This window comes from Podarcis vaucheri, assembly GCF_965113315.1.
Source record: "Podarcis vaucheri genome assembly, chromosome: 17".
Taxonomy (NCBI): Eukaryota; Metazoa; Chordata; class Lepidosauria; order Squamata; family Lacertidae; genus Podarcis; species Podarcis vaucheri.
The window spans coordinates 6026413-6047369 of NC_138755.1; the positions used below are offsets into that span (position 1 = coordinate 6026413).

The following is a 20957-nucleotide window of genomic DNA, read 5'->3' on the forward strand; positions in this document are numbered from 1 at the left end:
TACCGACAGAAAACCTACATAAGGACTCTATACGGGCTCTTGGATACCCCATAAGGGATAAAGGAGCAGTTTTTTCTTGTAACACCGGGATGGGGAAGAACCAGGGTCACTTTACTTTGGTGATGTGCCTTAAGTCCCCATGACACCCCTCTCAAGTCTACGAATGCCACCCACCTGCCTCTTTTCAGTAGTAAGGATCCGCTGCAGGGCCAGCAAGTGAAGATTTGCAGGGGACGAGTGGAGAGGGGATCTGACTCTGGTCTAACCTCTTAAAAGAAAGAGCAGGGTGAACTTAGCTCAGGTGTTGATGCCACACCAGCAAACACAGAATGTCAAGCGCCATTGAAACAGCAGCCCCCACCCCTTACCATGAATCCAGGGTGCTGAAAGCAACTTACTCAGGCATAGAAAGAGGGAGACTCAGCCCCTATTTCACCCCCTACCTCCTCAAAACAAGAACAACACACAGAGCTGAAGCCAGTCAAAAATCATTGTTTGCATTATCAGTTGCTCAACAATTACAGCCTTGTACAAGTCATTGATACGTTAAATAAAACACACACGCTACCCTCACCCAACGGGGGGGGGAGTGCAGCTGGAACCTTGAATGAGCCCCAAGTCCCCCCTCCTGGAGACATAAGGGTTTTGCTCCGCTTGGGTCAAGTCCCACCCAGAGGGAGGGAATCAGCACAAATATATATATATCTATATATATATTTATTTATCTATAATATTTTACCTTTTTTATTAACAGCAGCAACAGCTGGACAGAGCTGGGGCAGAATAAGATTCACGACTGACTGAGCATGCAAGGTGATGGGAGAATAGGGGAAGGGGGTGTTGTGAATGAGTCAGGAAGGTGAAGCTGTAGGATTCAGAGACATAGCTTGAAGAGTCGGAAGCAGACAGAGAGGCTTGGGAGAAAGTTAAACATCCCCAGAGCAATAATATTTCAAGAGTGGTGCTTTAAATGGCTCTTTACCATGGCAGGAATGCCTCCCATTCTGCTTTGCAGCTCCTCTGTTACTCCCCTCTGTTCACAGCATCCCACCCTGGGTCAATTTTGAAAACTAAGCTGCAGTTTGCCCTCCAGCCCACAAGGAGTGCTGCTGCAGGAAGGCCACCTCAACCAGCGCTTCTTAAAGGGCCAGCATCTACAGCCTTAAAGAGAAGCAGATGGAGGATAGTCAGTGTGTGTGTTACTTAGGAGAAACAAATCCGTTTCAGGGCAGGGAGTGGGGAGGCCTGAGTTGGGAGGCGGTTAAAGGGCAAACTTGTTTGTTGGTGCCAAGAAAGGGAAGGACAGCTAGCTGGAGAGGAATGAACACCTCCCTAAAACAAAACAAGGTTAAGAGAATTGACCCATCGGGAGGGAGGCAGAAGGCGCCAATACCACCCCCCTCTCCCATGCCAGCAGTGCAGTCGAGGGCAAAGTGAAGGATGGGCATCACAGGACGGGACTGAGCTCAGACGGCGTCATCCAGGGCAGGCTCAGCGTCAGGGGACGGAACACACTCCTTGCTGAGGCGGACAATCTCCTGGGAGAGCACTTCCAAATCCTGGTGAGGGGAAAGAAAGGAAGGGGGAGAAGCAGGTCAGCTGAGCCCACGGGAAGACGGTGCCATCATCTCCCACAGGACAAACCCTGACCATATTCACACTCTGCCCCTACTCAGGTTAATGGTTGACATTTGCAGCTACCTGGTAAAACTCTTAATCTCGGGATCAGGCCCAGACAGAGGGGGGGCCATATGGGCCACTTGGCCCGGGCCTCTGATTCCAAAGGGGGCCTCGGTCACTGAAAGAAATTGAAGAAATTGCTGGTCAAATACTAAACTTGAATTTGGAAAACGTTTTTCCAAATCTTCTAACTGCATGGCACATTTTCTTATCATTACCAGCTACAGTGGCCTCCAATGAGAGACGTTTTGATATATTAAAACAAATTAAGTCTTTCTTTCACTCAACAATGGCTCAAGAACGCCCAAATGGTTTAGCAATGATAAACATAAAGCACGATAAGGCGAAGTTGCTTGATTTTTCCTGCATAATTCAAGAATTCGCAGAAAAGAAAGCTAGGAAAGCATTTTAAAATGTAAATACTTAAAACAATCCTTTTCCCTATGTATTTTAAAAAAGCACTATTGTATATCTATATTTTCCATTTTGTCTTTATAGGCAGATATGGTTCAAGCCTTGAAATAAAATTATTTGTCAGCATAACTTTTGTGAAAATTATTTATATACTTATTTATAAGACTTCAACTATCCCCAGGGTAAAAAAGGGGGGGCACATTATCTACCTGGCCCGGGCCTCTGCCTGCCTCTGCTCGAGATCATGGATTCAAGCCCTGTGTTGGGTAAAAGGTTCCTGCACTGCAGGGGCCAGACCAGATGACCCCCCCACAGCCCCTTCCAATTCTACGGTTCTGGTTGGCCAGTTTTCTTCAAGTCCTGCTTCTGGTCTATCAAGTTCTGGCTTGCCTCTGAGACACTACTGCCTTAGCTCTTTCTGTCCTCTTCAGGGATGGCCCGGGGGGCAGGGGGGGGAGAGTCTTTTTTCAAAACAGCAAGTTGTCAACCCCGACAACAGAGGCATAGGCAGAAGCCACAGGCACAAATCTGAGTTTGGGAAAGGAAGGGAATGCAATGCTTCAGTCCCCTGCCTCATCTTGGGAAAAGATGCAGCCAAGAAGGAACACCAGATCTGAACAGGACACCGTTCTCAGGCTGCGCCGATTGACACACATCAATGAGATGACTTGTGACCAGAGCCAGGATTAAAACCTTATAAATATATAAATTCATTATGGGATTATGCAGTTAAAAATTGCTTATTGATCACCACTGGGCTTGAGTTCAGAGGGAAACTGTTTCTTAAAATCATGAGATAAGGAACCAATCGCAATCAATAAAAGAGGCAGAGAGAGAACAAACCAAGTGTGGATTTCGAGAGCGAAAGGGTCCTCTTGGATGCAAGCCACGTGCTGTCTCTCAGACCACGCTCCCTCGGCTACAGCATGCCCCCCCCAAGGCTCCTTCTGACCAGTGCCTCCTTCCAGCCACACCACCTGAAGTATTTCTGGCTGGCAGCCTCTTTCCCAGCTGCACAGCGCCCCCTAGAGGCCACCACTCAGGTCGCCCACACACCTTAACCTGCCCCAAACCCCAAACCCCTCCTCTCCAGCACCACATTATCTGTGGATTTGCACCCCCTGCAACACGCCCACCCTGTCTCCAAGACAGCATCCTCCCTCTGCCCCCCCCCGCTGCACTGACCGCTCCTTTGCAGCCCCAACCTTGACAGTCCGTCCTCTGAAGCAGCTCCGCTCCCCCCCATCCCTCCCCACTCAGATGCAGCTATAAATAGCCGCCTCTTTCCGCTGACATCACTCTTTCGTCCCCTTGCTCCATTAGGACGTTGGAAGGATCAGATTCTACATCAAGTTAATATTGAAAAAGGAAAGGGGGAGAAAAAAGGCCAATATGCTGCAAAGTCTTTTGCTGGGGCGGGCTCCCTCTCGCCTCTCCCTATAGCCTGTGTTGGTGAGCGCTGGTGATTAAAACAGGTGAGGACATGAACAGCCTTGTGGGATCAGACTTAAGGTCTACCCAGCCCTGATTGCTAAGCAGCCGCCAGCCAGATGCTTGTGACATACTTGTAAGAGCAGGGCAGGGAGACTGACGTCCGCCCGCTGCTATGTCCCCATCAGCTGGTATTTGGAGGTACATTGCCTCTGAACATTGTCTCGTGGCTGATAGGGGTGCACTGGAAGAGATATTTCCCATGAATTCCCCCCCCCCATAAGCTGCTGCAAGTTTTCCAAAGGCAAGAATACAGTGGGGTGGGGAGAAACCCCTTTGCATATGCTCAGAATATCCTATACAGTGGTAACTCAGGTTAAGTACTTAATTCCATATTCCTTATCAACACCCCAAAATCCCCTCCCTGCTCATCGAAAAATAACATGCTAGGGAGAAAGGCTAGCCAGGGGGTCAGCAAACTTTTCCAGCCGGGGGCCGGTCCACTGTCCCTCAGACCTTGTGCGGGGCCGGACTATATACTTTGGTGGTGGGGGATGAATGAATTCCTTTGCCCCACAAATAACCTAGAGATGCATGTTAAATACAGTGGTACCTCGGGTTAAGTACTTAATTCGTTCTTGAGGTCTGTTCTTAACCTGAAACTGTTCTTAACCTGAAGCGCTACTTTAGCTAATGGGGCCTCCTGCTGCCGCCACACCGCCGCCAGAGCACGATTTCTGTTCTCATCCTGAAGCAAAGTTCTTAACCCAAGGTACTATTTCTGGGTTAGGGGAGTCTGTAACCTGAAGCGTATGTAACCCGAGGTACCACTGTATCTGATGCTCCTCATCCTTAAGTGGGGTTCTGAGTGGCCAGGTCTTGTACCCAGTCTCTCACGGCCCCTTCTCAAGGAACACTTGTGCAGGATCTGAGCATTTATGGCTCTCCGAGCACAAGGGCTGGGGAGGGCACTAGCATCCTCTTCTTCTGTCCCCCACACCTCTGCATCTTCCCGGGATGAGGAGGGGCCAAGAGGGGCAAGGCCGAGGACACAGCACCCCTGCTGCCATGCCCCTCTGATGGACCCCCCCGCCCCCATTCAAGGCTGCAGGGACAATTTCTGCCTTGCGCACCCTGTCCTGTTCTGTTTGACTGCTCAGCCCCAGAGGCAGCCTCGCCGCAGCCCAGGGAGCAGCCTTCCTCTCTGGCTTTGGGTGGTCACCCATTTGTGACAAGGGGAGAGAGGCGGCTCCAGCCCCAGCAGATCTCTGGCACAAGGAAGCGGCGGCGGCTGCTCCTCTGCAGCTCAAGGTCACCACGGCTCGTAATGGGCAGGGAAACCTGCTACTCCCTCAGCTGCCGCTCGGTGCCAGGAGCCAGGCTCCCGCTGGCCTCCTCGGTTCCCCTCGCAGTCACCTTGACCTGCTTCCCGAGACCAGGAGGATGGAGAGAGGCAGCGGGAGGGCAGCTGCGAGAGCCGGCCCCCGTGGGCTCAAGGCAGGAGCACCCAGAAAAGATGCTAACGTCCCAGGAGCTGCCAACTGCCCTTATTCGCCAGGGGGAAATATCTCCCCATCTCCCGCAGCTGTGGAGCTGCTCCCCCCTTCCGCTGCTTACTTTCAGCTCTCAGTTGTTCCTTAGCGGCTGGGTACATGTACCAGCCCCATGCATGTGGAATCAGGGGTGAGACGAAAGCGGGCTTGTGGGGAAGGGCCCCGGGCCCCTGCTGCTGTTTCACTGTGATGGCAACCTCCAAGCTGGTCCCTTTGCCACCCTGCTTGCAATCTCTCTGGAGCAGGGGTCGGCAACCTGCGGCCCAAAAGCAGTCCACGGGGGTCGTCTAAACGGCCCCTGAACTGAGCTGCCCACTCAGCGAGTCCCTGCGCGCTGCACTAAACCAGCACAGCGTGGAGCAGGGACTCGCTTCCGCGCTGCCGGCCCACAGAGCGATCTCCGCAGGAGTGAAGCAGCCCAGGAGAGGTAAACCTTGCCGACGCCTGGTCTGGAACCACCCCAGGTCCTTACTGGCCTCCATTTTGCAGTTGCATGTCCCTGTTAAGATGCAGCAGGACTCTCCTCCCGCTGACCCCACCTTCTGCTGCTATTTGCTGGGGTCTCTCCCTCAAGAATTTGCCCCACCCAATCCATTTCTGCCACTGTTAGTCCCTGGGGGGCTAGGTGCTCCAATAAAGCTTCCTCTCTTGACCCCATGCAATTCACATGTGCCAACTGTTTTTGGGGGGAAATACCCGAAAAACCCTACTCCCTCAGGTTGTGTGCTTCTGAGCATGTGCAGAGTTCCTTTTCCACACAAGGAAGAGTCTAAGAATAAGAAGTAGAACTGTGAGGGGAGAGATTTCATCAGGCAAGGCCTCCTTCCACCTGCCTTGCCCCACCCTCTAGTCTCTGCCTCTCAATTTGTATTGTATTATTTTATGTACTGTGGTTTACCATTGTTTTATTGATTATAGTTTAGAAATTATTTATTGCAACTGCTGAGTGGATTTCTGTTTAACTTTTATATGTTGTTATTATTATTATTTAATACTTTTCTAATGATTGCTGAACATTACTTTTTTGATATAGGTTACCTATTTTAAAGTTATGTTTTATTATCACATTTTTCTATTGCATTAGATTGTTATAAGATGTACGTTTTTTGTTTCTTCAGCTTCTAAACCGCCTTGAGCATTGTAAGATAGAAAGACGGTATACAAATTAAAAATGATGATAAAAATTGCTAATAATATACTGCCCTTCATCACAAGACCCCAGGGTGGTTCAGAGGATAAAATACAAGATAAAAACACGAGTAAATAGTTAAAACAAAAACAACAACAAGAAGAAGAGTTTGGATTTGATATCCCGCTTTATCAATACCCAAAGGAGTCTCAAAGCGGCTAACATTCTCCTTTCCCTTCCTCCCCCACAACAAACACTCTGTGAGGTGAGTGGGGCTGAGAGACTTCAAAGAAGTGTGACTGGCCCAAGGTCACCCAGCAGCTGCAGGTGGAGGAGCAGGGAATCGAACCCGGTTCCCCAGATTACGAGACTACCGCTCTTAACCACTACACCACATTGGCTCTCAACAAAACAATAACAACAGATCTAGGGGCAAAGTCTCTCTAAGAACACACGAAGGGCCTGCAGGAGCAAGTGTGGCCCCAGTGTTGAGCAGTGCTGTCGATTCACCCAGCCGGGTGAGAGCACAGAACCCAGCTGATGCTGTAACTGAGTCAGATGAGCTGGTACCTCCTCTAGGAACCCCCTGGTCCTCCTAGGAAGGGCCCTCGTCCTATAGTAAAACTGCTCCTGGGCTGTGTCATTCCAGACTGCAGGTAGCAGCTGCATAACGGCATGCTTTCTGCCCCTTTCTGCTAGGACTTCTAACTTTCTCCCTTGCGTTGCTGTGTGCATGTGTTACATGCATGAACTTGGAACACTTTAACCACATAGAATCATAGAATTGTAGAGCTGGGACCCTGAGGATTATCATGCACACAACCCCCTGCAACGCAGGAACAGGCAGCTGTCCCATACAGGGATTGAACCTGCAACCTTGGCGTTATCAGCACCACACTCTTTATCCATCCAGGCTGATGTGTGTTCAGAAACGTGCCCATAATCCTATACAGGCAGATCGCTGGTTTCCTTGATGTGACTGCAACTTTACGTGGATTGGTGAAAAATAAATACATAAACGTGAAGGGGAAGAGGAAGGGGAGATGACTGGCAAACCCATCAGCCACTGGGAGAACATTTGGGTGTGGCTGGAGAGTCGGTGGAGTTTGGAAAGGGAGCAGAGGAAGCTGCAGAGAATTTTGGAGCTGCAAGGAGAAAGTTGGAGAGGAGGTTGGAGAGTCATCAGAGGAGGGTTTGAGGGATTTGCTCGGTTGTCGGGGTTTTTGTTTTGTTTTTCTGGCTTTGCACGATAGCCTGGAACGTAACCCCCATGAAAGATGAGATCTATCTGCACTATGTTAATGGCGACTTTCAATTTGGACTGGGGAGCGGCGTTCAGGGCCTGCTGTTGCTCTGCTGTCTTTTCTTGAAGAAGAAGAAGAAGAAGAAGAGTTTGGATTTGATATCCCACTTTATCCCGAAGGAGTCTCAAAGCGGCTAGCATTCTCCTTTCCCTTCCTCCCCCACAACAAACACTCTGTGAGGTGAGTGGGGCTGAGAGACTTCAGAGATGCGTGACTAGCCCAAGGTCACCCAGCAGCTGCATGTGGAGGAGCGGGGAATCGAACCCGGTTCACCAGATTACGAGTCCACCAGTCTTAACCACTACACCACACTGGCTCTTGGCTCTGCCGTTCTCCTGGAACCGACTCCCATCTCTAGCATCCTTGGATAATGCCCTCCCCAGTCACACACCTCACCCGTGATCCCCAAGGCTGCACCCACAAACCTTCTGCAAGTGCATGTTTTTGGTCAGCTGCTCCTCCAGCATGTTCTGAAGCTTCTTGTTCATCTCCCGCACATTCTCATCTCCCGGCTTCACCAGGTCCCGCAAGACGCTGCTCAGGCTGCTGCGGTCGACTTGCCCGTGGGCCCCTGACACATCTGTCAGAATTGGGCAGAGGGGAAGAGAGTCAAGAGAGAGAGGAAGAGAAAGTGGGTGTGTTGTGGTTTGATGAGCATCTCAAACTTAGGAGGACAAGCCTCTGTCAGGGCTGCACCATTTGGGAGAGCAAAAGGGGGCCTCACACTCCCTTAACCTGAAAACAATTCTCTGTACACAGAAAGCTAGCATGTCAGGACTCTGCTAGAATCCTGCTCCTTGACAACTAGCTCTCTATAGCCCCATCTGCACCATACATTTAAAGCAGTATCATAAAACTGTAAACAGTCATGGCTTCCCCACAAAGCATCCTGGGAACTGTAGTTCCTTAAGGGTGCTGAGTTGTTAGGAGACACTTATTCCCCTTCGGAAGGGAGATTGATTGTTACACAACACTGGGAATTGTAGCTCTGTGAGGGAAAGAGGGGTCTCTCCTAACGACTTTCAGCTCATTTGAGAAACTACAGTTCCCAGGATTCTATGGCAGAAACCATGACTGTTGAAAGTGATTGGATATTAAACGTATGATACGGAGGGGACTTGTGTAGAAGACGTACTTCTCTCCGACATCAGTCTGAAGTAGCAGCATCGGACACAGGTCTAGCACCTCAGAGAGGGAGAAAGAGACTGCAAAAAGCCACGTCAGGAAATCTGGTGGAATCCAGCAGAAGTTCAGTGCTAATTTTTAATTGTTCCCAGGGAAAAAAATCCATTTGCAACCCCATTTCCACTTGCAACTCAAGAGAATTTCGCCATGTAATGTCATGTGATGAAAGGTGGCGCGGTGTCCCAGCCTACAGTTCTTTCCCACCATTTGAAATCTGGACTGCTGAAAAGCCAAAGTTTCCGTAACACAAACGGTAGCGCAGTGCAAAAAGGGAAATGCTGGAAAATGGGACAGAAGCACCAGCACTATAACTTGTAAAACGCAACAAACTTCATGTCCAGGACTTTCAGACAGCAGTCTTGCTCCAGGTCCCTTCCTAAACAGAAGACAAGCTATTTCACCTCCCGCTGGAGCCACGTCTCCCAGGCCGTTCTGCAGGGCTCTTTCCCCTGGAGACTCCTAGGAAGTGCATTAACAAACACGGTTTCGGGTCGATACTGGCTGGCCTTCTCCCCCAAGCTGCTGAGCTGGTTTTAAAGTTATTTTATTGTCATGCTTTCCATATGACTGTCTGCTTACTGCAAGTTACCTTGAGGGCTTCTTGGCCATTTCTCCAAGGGGAGTAACAAATACCATGAGATACCCTTGAGGAAAATAATTCCCCCTTTCTCTTCTTAGGCCCTTCCTTCTCTGAGCAATCCCAGGGATCATGCGGGAGACACGAAGCAATTGCAGCATCAGATTTGCTTATGTGACAATGTTAAAAAGCCAATTCAGAGTGAAAGCAGGCCATGCTATCCCTCGCTCTGAATGAGCATTTGGGAGGGAGCTGTGCTGAAACAATCTCACCTTTGTTTGAAGGCCCCCATGCCTAGAAAAACCACTAAAACAATGAGCGTTTCCCCCCAGGGGCAACACAAACACACACTCCTCTCCCGCTAGTGGGAGTTACATTAAGTACAGTGGTGCCCTGCAAGACGAATGCCTCGCAAGATGGAAAACTCGCTAGACGAAAGAGTTTTCCGTTTTGGAGGTGCTTCGCAAAACGAATTTCCTATGGGCTTGCTTCGCAAGACGACAATGTCTTGCGAGTTCTTGCTGGTTTTTTTCCCTTCCCCCCTTTTTCTAAGCTGCTAAGCCGCTTATCAGCTGATCCGATCAGCAGATAAGCCGCTAAAAGCCGCTAATCCGCTAATCCATCAATGGGCTTGCTTCGCAAGACGAAAAAACCGCTGGACGAAGAGAATCACAGAACGGATTCTTTTCGTCTTGCGAGGCACCACTGTACAGTCATACCTCTTGTTATGTTCGGTTCAGGTTACGTCTTTTCAGCTTGCATCCTGCGGTGACCCGGAAGTACCGGAAAGGGTTACTTCCAGGTTTCGCCACTCGCATATGTGCAGACACGTAAAATGACATCACATGCATGCAGAGAAGCCGCGAATCGCAACCCGCGCGTGTGCAGGCGCGGGTTGCATTCCGTTCAGGTTGTGAACAGGGCTCCAGAATGGATCCCATTCGCAACCAGAGGTACCACTGTATACTAAAAACAACAACAGTGACACCCACCTCTTTCCTCCCATCACCCGCTCCTCCTTTCAGAACTGGCAGCCTGCAGCTGAGACGTCTCTCTCCACAACCATCTCCTCCCTTGCTCTCTAACCATTGCTCACTGCTCTCTTCTCCAGAGCCTGGGCCTGCTCTGATCTCCTTAGGGAGCTGACATAAATTTGGGGTCTTTCCCTGAAACCTGCTCAGCCACGAAATTAGCAAAACAGCAGGGGAACAGATAACAGCAGCCACCCATCCTCTCTGCCCCCACCCCGAGAAACTGGCTTCAAACAGGGAAAAAACTGTGGAAGAGGAACTGAATGAGATTCCTAACTCGTATGCTAGAAGGAACAGCCAAGAGGCCTTCCTGCTGTTTTGCAACTTCTGTGAGTGGGAAGGCAGGCTCACCAGACGGATGACGATGACATGGCCCCCATTAACATCACAGCCACTGCCTCGACTGGTGGGGTTAGGCAAACAAGCAAGTTGCAAGCAGGGCACAGGCTATGACCAGGTACAAGGGCATCATAAAACACACACACGTCACTTTGGAGCCTGTTTTCAAAAAACAGAGATGAGCTCTGGGTGAACTAGCAAGAGCTTCCTCTGAGCTTGTGCAGAGTGCTCCCTCTTCACCAATGAGTAACCACACTTGGGGAGCACATGTCTGGGAATTTCAGGGAATGAATGTCCACAGGCTAGATGCAACATCATCGAGTCGAGCCCAGGGATGCCAAGTGGTCAACCAGGCTGCGTGGTAAAACCGTGATCTGTGAGTTAACCAGTACAGTGGTACCTTGGGTTACATACTCTTCAGGTTACAGACTCTGCTAACCCAGAAATATTACCTCGGGTTAAGAACTTTGTTTCAGGATGAGAACAGAAATCGTGCTCTGGCGGCGCGGCAGCAGCAGGAGGCCCCATTAGCTAAAGTGGTGCTTCAGGTTAAGAACAGTTTCAGGTTAAGAACAGACCTCCGGAACGAATTAAGTACTTAACCTGAGGTACCACTGTATTGAATTTCAAGAAACCAGAACCTGGAATTTACTGCCCATCTCCACCCAACAACCTGCCGGGTTCCATTCTGGTTCTGTCTTGGTCCACCAGATTCCTCTAGGTTCCACGTCTTGACCCATCACCGCTGGGTTTGACCCCACTTCTACTCCTTCCTATGGGGCCGGTAATTTTAGAATGCAAAAGTTCCAACCAACTCCCATGCTAGCCCTGGTTCTATGCACACAGCTCAATTCCAAGCAGCTGCGAGGACGAAGCTTAGATGGTAGCACCCTCTGTGCTTTGTAATAAGTACTTGAAAGAGTCGCAGAGAAAAGGCTATGGCTGAGCACCAGGATTCCTGTGCTCTTTCTGCAGGCATCTCCCCCCACTGCCCCAGTAGCTGTCCGTTGCAGTTTGCTCCCTTGATTCCCCAGACTGATGCCGAGCTAAAGTAACCCTGACAACTAGATCGATCCCACCTGCTCTCCCTGCTCTGCAGCTTCAGCACTCATCAGCCGGCCTGTCTCTCAAGACAGAAATCCTTCCATCCCTTGGCTGCGCCGTCATGCGTCGCTCACCCCCGCAATGCCCCTACCTTACACAGGACAGGAAGGAGCCAGGAATCCTGACTCCCGGCCTCCGCTCCTCCCGCCACCAAACCCAGCTCATGCGCAGGATCGCCTCTGACACCCTTCGGTTCACCCTGGGTGACTACCACAACCACTCCGGTGTCCCTTGCGCACAATTGTCAACATGAGTTATGATATCTGTGGCGCCCTTCCCCAGGACTGAGTATACACAAGTTTAAAAATTAAAATTCTCCACTTTTCAACAACAATAAAAAGCCCAATTCTGCGGCCTGCAAAAGTCATGTACCGCAACCCCACACGGGCTCACCTCTGCCTGCTAGCATTCACTGAAAGGTGGGAGGAAACTCAGCCTTTTGCCCACCCTGAAAACAGTCTAAACTAAGAGAAGGTTCTGCCAACCTGAGCATGAAGTCTGCCACAGCTAGGAAGCTGCTCTTTAGGGCAGGATAACAGGTGCATTAGCATTTGGGCTGCTTGCCTGCCAAAACGTCCCTCTGTGCTGTGCTTAACTGCTGTTGATAAAGAGAACAGACCAGCAGCAACATCCAAATGACTAGGCGTGTCTTAAAAGCACTGAGTGAAATCCCTGCATCGCCTCCAACAGCCCATGCCAGCTCCTCCACATTCAAAATCACCCCTACCATCCAGTAGAGGTCGCAACCTCTGAGTCCTCCTGCTCAAGTCGGTCAGTGTGGGGCTTCTGAGTGCAAAACCCCTTTCTTCCCACTGATGTTAGCATTTCCCCCCTACCCCACCCCACCCCAATTTGTTTTGTTTTTGATTTTTTGCAATGGAAATATGAAATCTTTAAAGGGCCTGCATGTGCATTTTAGCTGACATCATGCTGTACTAAAGCAGAGGTGTCACAGAAACAGAAAAATTCAGGTCCGATATATCTATCTATTCCCAATATATCGTATGCCTCATTGCCAAACTGCATCACTTGTTCAATCTTAAATCGTTTTTCTTTTGGTTTGGTTTGTTCCATGGATCTCTCAATAGCATTTTTAAACCTAAGTTGGAAACATTTAATTGTCAATGCTTCCCCCCCCCCTCTTTTTTTTTACAATGGGAATGGAAAACCACCGATATTTTGTTTGTGGCACCCTTAGTGTTCCTGCTTCTCTCTCCTCTCCATCTTCCTAGCTGATGAGTACATTGACATCAGGCCCACTTTTCTCTGGCTGGTCCCAGAGTTCACAAGCCTGGCCTGCTCTCACAAGCTTTAGGAATAATGCCTAGAGCAGTGTTTAGTGTCCTTGGGTCTCCAGCTGTCATTGGACTTCAACTCCCAGCATCCCTGACCACTGGTCCGGCTAGCTAGGGATGATGGGAGTTGTAGTCCAACAATAGCTGGAGACCCACGGTTGAGAAACATTGGCCTAGAGTATGAGCCACTGTCTGCCCCCGCACAATTCACCAGGCTTACCATCCTTTCCCTGGACCAAGCCTCCCACCTGAAATGTCTCGCTCTCCTCTCAGCCTCCTATCTGCAAAGCCCAAATCCATTGAGCCCGCTCCCCTCCCAGAGATAGAGGGAGAGGGAACCTCAGTTCAATTATCAAAACCTAAGGTAATTGCCTGAGGCTAAATCCATCTAGTTTATATTGTAGGAGAGGTAGAAATAAAAGAGGAGTTAATTGGAGAGAGAAACACACACACACACCCTGAGGACTCCTGGGGCAGCGGGGTCAAGTGGTTGGAGCAGAAGGGCTAGCAGTGACTTCTGGGTTCAGTTACAAAGATTTGGAGGACAAATCTGCCTGAGAATGACAGGCAAAGGCAGAAGGAAGTGGCACAAGATGCAAGAGGAGGAGGAGGAGGTTTGTATTTTTAGCGTTCATGAAATATTCACTGGCTGGGCTGTGTGTTGCCAAGCTGAGGCAAAGGCGACCCTGCGCAAGCTATTTATAACCGGCTCCTGTTCCCTGCCCGCGGCGCAGTTCTGCGTGGAAGTATGGAAAACTTATCCACAGCCGCTCAAGAGGACCCACCACCCCGGCTGCCGGATTTTTACCTCCAAGCACAGGAGAGGCCCCTCAACATATCAGGACCCTCTCTCTCTCGCCCTCGGGACTGTGGCTGAGCCCAACACCACTGCTCTTTGGCAAGTTCAGGTGGGCCAAAGGAATGGCAGCGGGATCACCAACGGGGTGAGAGTAGGGTGGGGATTCTTATAGAAGGGGGGGAGAGAGGGGGGCCCAAAGCCAGGGAAAACAAAGCAGAACGGAGGAGACAATCCCTGTGTGAATGCTATGTGGGTTTGTGGGGCTGGGGGACGGATTGCAGAGTCTGTCAGAGAGGGGCTCTGGGAATGAGAATCGGGAATGAGAATCTCATGGCCTGGAGACCTGGCTTCTCGCTCCAACTGACTTGCCAAATGAATCTGCTGAGCCCGCACATTCTCGTGCCAAGAGCAGAGACTCGAGGGCCACCTGTGCTTTCCACCTTGGTGCGCAGAAAGCGGGACAAAAAACCAAGAGAGCTCTCCCTGGACTCTCCTTCCACCTATACTGGAACCTCCAATCTCCAAGTCATGCAAGCCTTAAGAGCCCTGCTCCTCCTCCATCTCTCTCCCTCTTGCCAAGGAGGAAGCCCACAAAGCACAGAGAAGACACTTCCTTAAGAGATACGGGGGGGGGGGGGCTTCGGGTCTCTCCACCCGCCCTAAAGTGAAGCTGAAGACCTGAGCAGTTGTCTCCCTACTTCAAACTCCCCCCAAACTTGTGGAATTTCCACTTCACTGGTAGCCGGAATAAAACCAGAGCAACTGTAGGCTGTGGTCAGATCCTTATCTGGGGCCCAGCCCCCTTTCCCCCAAGTTGGTTGGGACTAAAGTTCTGTATAGGCTATGGTTCTGCAATCACACAGCAGAGCCATGGAATCTGGTGGCAGATACAAATTTCAGTAGCATGAGATTTGCAGCTTTGATTTTATTTTATTTTTAAGGGAAAGAAGCTTCTAGTCCTTAAGGCTGCTAGAGTGGAATTTTGGAAGGCACAAGATAGAGGGAAGGAGGATCTCCATTGGTCAGGAAATTGGTCAGGAAGGAGGATCTCCATTGGTCAGGAAATGGGGCTTCATTGCAATGCAAAGCATATTGACTCTATAAATATTATTATTATTATTATTATTATTATTATTATTATTATTATTATTATTATCTCACTTGGAGTAGCAGAACGCATCATGCAAACAGATGCAAATCCTTTTTTGGTATAATTTATGCAGGTTGTGGAAATGTTCTTCCGTCGAGGCACAATTTTCAGCTCCATCCCCAACAAAGCATCTTGGTTAAGACTAATTGAATAAGCCAAGGGGTCATGATCCCCAAAAACCAAAATGGGAGCTCCGAAAGCTTCAACAAGCTTTGGGAACGTTCCAGGTGGAATGCTGGCAAGGGTGCCGGAAGTATGAGAGAGGAATTTTTAAAAGATCAGTGAAATCAAACTTGCAAAGGATCTGAAGGCTCTCTTATATCAAAGAATCCTGGCTGAGGGCCGTGGCAGCAGCCCTCACGTCAGCCCCTTTCACATCAAGGGTAATTTCACACCACACAGGGCTTGATGCCTCAGTCAGGTTTCTGATGTGAATTCAAAAACTACGTTGGCCACGATGCACATTGCATAACCAGAGCCTCTCCTGTACTCTCTCTCTTACATATTAGCTATGCAGGTAACATGCGGCCATCGAGAGATCCCACCACCACCGTCCAGAGGGCAAATGGCAGCAACCCAGAAGCTGTGAAAGCCGCATTACCAATGATCTGCTCTCTGAAAAGCAACATTAAGCAGGAATTCTGTCACAAGGATTATTTGATCTCGGAAATGCCGGAGTTAACATGCTAAGACACCAGTTCCATCCAGCACTGAGCACAGAAGCAGCTTATTCAAGGCAGCAGGGATGCCCAGACCTTACTTCTCCCCACAATTTGCATGTGTGGATGTAGCAAACGAAGACCCCACAGTTCGTGGAGCTCGGGATCCTATCTGAAGCTTAATACTGAACTCATGTTCACACCCACACAGGGTTCAGTCCTCTCATCCTCGCGGCAAAATTATACAGTAGAGGAGAAGGAGTGAGACATGGGTGGGCAGCAGGGGGAAAACGGGCAGATCTATTTTTATTTGCACTTATTTCATTTTTACCCTGCCTTCCCTCCACAACAGACCAAGGCACGGCTGCAAAGATGGGAGTTCCCAGGCAGCCTCCGCACACAGGCCACTGTCTGGACCTGCTTCACCCTGTACCATCGACCACCTTGTGGGACTGATGATGGCTGGCCTGGGACTGAGCTGTCGAGTGGAGTCACCTCCCAGAGGGCCTCTAGCCAGAACCACAACTCTTTCAAGCTTATTTCTGCAACCACATGGGCTAGAAACTTGTAAGGAAAACAAAATTAATTTTGGGCGGCTCCTAATCAAGTGTTAAAAACACTACAGCATTAAATATTAAAAACTTCCCTAAACAGGGCTGCCTTCAGATGTCTTTTAAAGATAAGATAGCTACTTATTTCCTTCATATCTGAAGGAAGGGCGTTCCACAGGGCAGGCGCCACTACCGAGAAGGCCCTCTATCTGGTTCCCTGTAACCTCACTTCTCGCAATGAGGGAACCGCCAGAAGGCCCTCGGCACTGGATCTCAGTGTCCAGGCTGAATGATGGGGGTGGAGACGCTCCTTCAGGTATATAGGGCCGAGGCCGTTCAGGGCTTTAAAGGTCAGCACCAACCCTGAAAAGCCAGGACTTTAATCTACAGAACGTTGAGGAGAGGTGTTAAAAGCAAGCCCTCCAGCAGATCCTGCAGGCTTTGCAAGGCCTGCAAGAGGAGCCGCAGAGAGCCAAAAGGGCAGAGCAAAGGAGGAGATGGCGCAGCCAGATAGAGGGACCTGGGATAGCTGTGCTGCACATGCTTCCCTTTGTACCGCAGTGAAGCCGAGTGGGAACAGCCCTTTCCTCCTGCCTTTTGTCTGTGCCTGGTGATGGGAAGTGGCGCTAACAGGGTTTGACAGCAGGTCCCCGCGGAGGCTGTCATTCCGGCTGCTGCAGGGGGAAGGGCCTGCCCCCTCGGCTTCACCGATGGCACAAAAAGGTCCCTTCCGCAGGCCCGGCCTGTCACGGAAGGAACGCAGAGGTGGGAGGGACAGGGACACGGGGAAGGAGGAACAGCCACATGCAAGCAGGGGACGCTTCAAAGGGCTCTTTCCAGCTCCACACCTCTTCGTGGCCTAGCTTCACAGGCCGAAAAACCTTCCCAGAGCTTAAAAGAGGATACCTGCGCTCTACCCCCAAATGTGTGCACGGCTGCTAAAGTAGAGGCCACGGTTCATGCCTGCTGCCCAAATTCACTCTATGCCCGTCAGCAGTCAAATATGCAAAAAGGGGGAGCTGCTAATACAGTGGTACCTCGGGTTACAGACACTTCAAGTTACAGACTCCACTAACCCAGAAATAGTACCTCGGGTTAAGAACTTTGCTTCAGGATGAGAACAGAAATTGCGCAGCAGTGGTGAGGCAGCAGCAGGAGGCCCCATTAGCTAAAGTGGTGCTTCAGGTTAAGAACAGTTTCAGGTTAAGAACGGACCTCCGGAACGAATTAAGTACTTAACCCGAGGTACCACTATATATGTGTACACCTGCCCGTTCCCCACAAGCTTGAGTTCTGCAAATATGGCCGGTTTGAAATGATTTAGCTTCTTCCAATTTACTCTGCGCTCCACACTTCAGGCAGGGACAAGGCTTTCTTAAGAGGCTGAAGGCAAAGCATCGCTCCCATGGAATGGGCAGGCAGGTCTGATTCAGTGGGAAAGTTCTGCGTGGCTGGACCGCCCCCCCCCCCATGGCTTCAGGCCTTTAATGAAATGTCACAGGTGTGCCATGGGATGAACCTACAGAAAGACATTTCCCAGGGCACCAGTGTAACATTTAAAGGGCACCTCCTTTCCATTCTAGAGTGTGAAGTGTGGAATTTTTACCATCCTCTCTCTTCCCTCGTGTACAAGAGGGGTGGCCCGATGGTGGAAGAGAGAGGTTAGCCAAAAAAGGAGGTGAGGCGTCAAAGTCTCAGGAGACCCCTCTGAGATCCATCTTCCTCCCCAGTTTTAGCCAATGTTATCCACACACCCTTGACATTCTTTCCCCTAGCAGCCATGATGTTGGTCTTTCTTTAAAATGAAGTTGTCAGATTCTGGACTTGCAAGCTAGCGTGGGGAGGAGACTCTAACTATAACACTGTTTTTGTTTATGATTCATGTTATTTCTTTTATGGATGCATATCCCTAATTATAAAGTATTTCCAAAGAAGAAGAAGAAGAAGAAGAGTTTGGATTTGATATCCCGCCTTTCACTCCCTTTAAGGAGTCTCAAAGCGGCTAACATTCTCCTTTCCCTTCCTCCCCCACACCTCTGTGAGGTGAGTGGGGCTGAGAGACTTCAGAGAAGTATGACTAGCCCAAGGTCACCCAGCAGCTGCATGTGGAGGAGCGGGGAATCAAACCCGGTTCCCCAGATTACGAGTCTACCGCTCTTAACCACTACACCACACTGGCTCTCCCTTCAGTTTCTCCTAAGATCCATGAATATATACGAAGACTCATGGCTATGCTCCAGTGTGACCAAGAGAGAGAGAGCAACTATGCCTGCCCAGTTCTGCCCCTCATTTGTTGCCAGTACTCCTGAGGGATGCGGACATTCCATTCGAACTTCCTTCCTGACTTAACATCACCTCTTATTCCCTGCAGACCCCAAAATGGTGCCCCTCCCTCACCACAGAAGAAGGGATGAGAGAAGATCTACACCAAGAATAAAGTGGAGGTGAGGAGAAAGATCAACACTGAGATCTGCTGCCCTGGTGGTTCCTGCTGCCTGAGGCAGCCGCCTCACTTTGCCTCCTGGCCTGACCAGGCACTACCCATTGGGAATTACACCAGAGAACTGTGTCAAGTGTGAGGCCCCAATTCAGAGCTCACCTCAGCTGCAAGCCTATTCAGCAGCCTCAGGGTTCCCTAGGACACTACCTAATGGAAGCGGAGAGAATCCTCAGGTGTCCATAGTAGATCTGAAATTCCTGGACACACAATCTTTGCTTTGATCCATCCCCTTCCACCAAGCTGAGGTCAAGGCCACTAGCCCCTGGTTTGCTCAAGCTTATTCCCTCCTGACTGCCAGGAGTCCTCACCAATGCGGCTGTCCATGACGTACGTCTCGATGATGGCACTCTTCCGACACAGGTCCTCAGCCATGGAAGCACTGCTGACCTCCAGGTGTTTCACCTAGCAAAGGGAGATGGCATCATTCCTCACAGTCAGTGCTGCTTACCTGCCCCCAAAACCCTGGAATCCAGAACCTCCACCAATGACAGGCCAGCCTGTGCCTCTTAGATCATAGGATCATAGAATTGCAGAGTTGAAAGGGACCACGAGGGTCATCTAATCCAGCCCTCTGCAACGCAGGTGTTCCCCCCCCCAGGGGGGGGGCTTGAACCCATGACCATGAGATCAAGAGTCTCATGCTTTTACAGACGGAGCTCCTGGCTAAACATATTCCTTCATCTAACGCTAACATCGCTGACTTTCCTCTTGGAAGTCATCTCACCAGTCTGGGCTCTGGAAATAATCTCCAGAAGATCAGAATGTGCTGCCACATGGTGGTTCCTCTGGGGACTTTAGAGGCCTTGGGGGCCAGACGCGGCCCTCAGGACTCTCACTAGGCCAGGGCCTGGGGCCTGCCACATTCTACGTGCTGGTACTGCTCCACACCCTCTTGGAAGTGTGTTTTGTATGGCTGGAATGTAACCCCAAACTGCAGCGCCTCTTGCTTTTCTGAATGGTTGATAGAGACAGGGGTCTATGTAGGAACCTCTGGCTTTGTGTGGCTCGAAATAGTCTATTGTACAAAGGTTCATAGGGGATGTGGGTGGCGCTGTGGTCTAAACCACAGAGCCTAGGGCTTGCCGATCAGAAGGTCGGCAGTTCGAATCCCAGCGACGGGGTGAGCTCCCGTTGCTCGGTCCCTCCTTCTGCCAACCTAGCAGTTCGAAAGCAAATCAAAATGCAAGTAGATAAATAGGTACCACTCCAGCGGGAAGGTACACGACATTTCCGTGCACTGCTCTGGTTTGCCAGAAGCGGCTTAGTCATGCTGACAACATGCTGTCTGCGGACAAATGCCGGCCAGTCCCCTCGGCCTATAGAGCAAGATGAGCGCCGCAACCCCAGAGTCATCCATGACTGGACCTAATGGTCAGGGGTACTTTTACCTTTATACAAAGGTTAATAGTCACATCCATTAACCCACCTACTTTTTGCCCCTGATCTTACCACCATCCCTCACATGCCCCCCCCCAAAAAGTTATAGAATAAGAAGAAGAGTTTGGATTTGATATCCCGCCTTTCACTCCCCTTCAGGAGTCTCAAAGCGGCTAACAATCTCCTTTCCCTTCCTCCCCCACAACAAACACTCTGTGAGGTGAGTGGGGGTCACCCAGCAGCTGCATGTGGAGGAGCGGAGACGCGAACCCGGTTACCCAGATTACGTGACTACCGCTCTTAACCACTACACCACACTGGCTCCGGGGGAAATACCGCCCTCAGGCTGATAAAAGTTCTGCACCCCTACCACAGAGTCAAGCACAGACAAAACTCCCGAGAGGTAACGTTCTCAGTCACTGGCAGGAGCTGGGAGTGTATCACTGTGTACAGACATCCGGCTTCGCCAGCCATACTGCGGGAGAGCCAGTATGGACCTGCCGTAAGGTGCCACACAAGAGCCTATTCTGCCATTCCAAAGCCAGGCCTGCAGAGGTCTCCATACCTTCTCCTCCAGCAGCCATTTCTCCTGCTGAACTTCTGCCAGGCGCTGGAAGAGCTCGGAGATCTCCTCATCCGAGAGGTCAGCTGGCCGAGGGGGTTGCGACTGCGACTGCGGGCTGCCTGTGGTGGACTGCAAGCAGAGAAGGGGGTTGGCAGGCAGGCTGGCAGCCCAAGCAGAGTCTTTCACTGCATCCATCATCCTCCACCCCCAAAGTAATTTTTTTAACATTTCTCTCTCATTTTGCAAAGTGCTCAAAGGTGTCTCACTAATTAACTTTAACATCAAAACTGCATGTAAAAAATTAAGTAACAATT

The 20957-nt window shown here is 50.3% G+C and overlaps 1 protein-coding gene across 2 annotated transcripts in view; it reads right to left on the reverse strand.

Annotated features, from left to right (window-relative positions):
- Positions 1–472: 472 nt before the first annotated feature.
- The window catches only part of GRIPAP1 (GRIP1 associated protein 1), a 69530-nt gene continuing 49045 nt past the window's right edge, over positions 473–20957 (reverse strand). For both annotated transcript variants that reach the window (XM_082205412.1, XM_082205411.1), the window contains 4 exons: positions 20644–20772; positions 19010–19103; positions 7937–8091; positions 473–1559 (listed from right to left, as the gene is read on the reverse strand). In XM_082205412.1, the coding sequence (XP_082061538.1) occupies positions 1467–1559; positions 7937–8091; positions 19010–19103; positions 20644–20772 (471 nt within the window). In that variant the 3' untranslated portion in view covers positions 473–1466. The remainder of the gene's footprint in view (positions 1560–7936; positions 8092–19009; positions 19104–20643; positions 20773–20957) is intronic.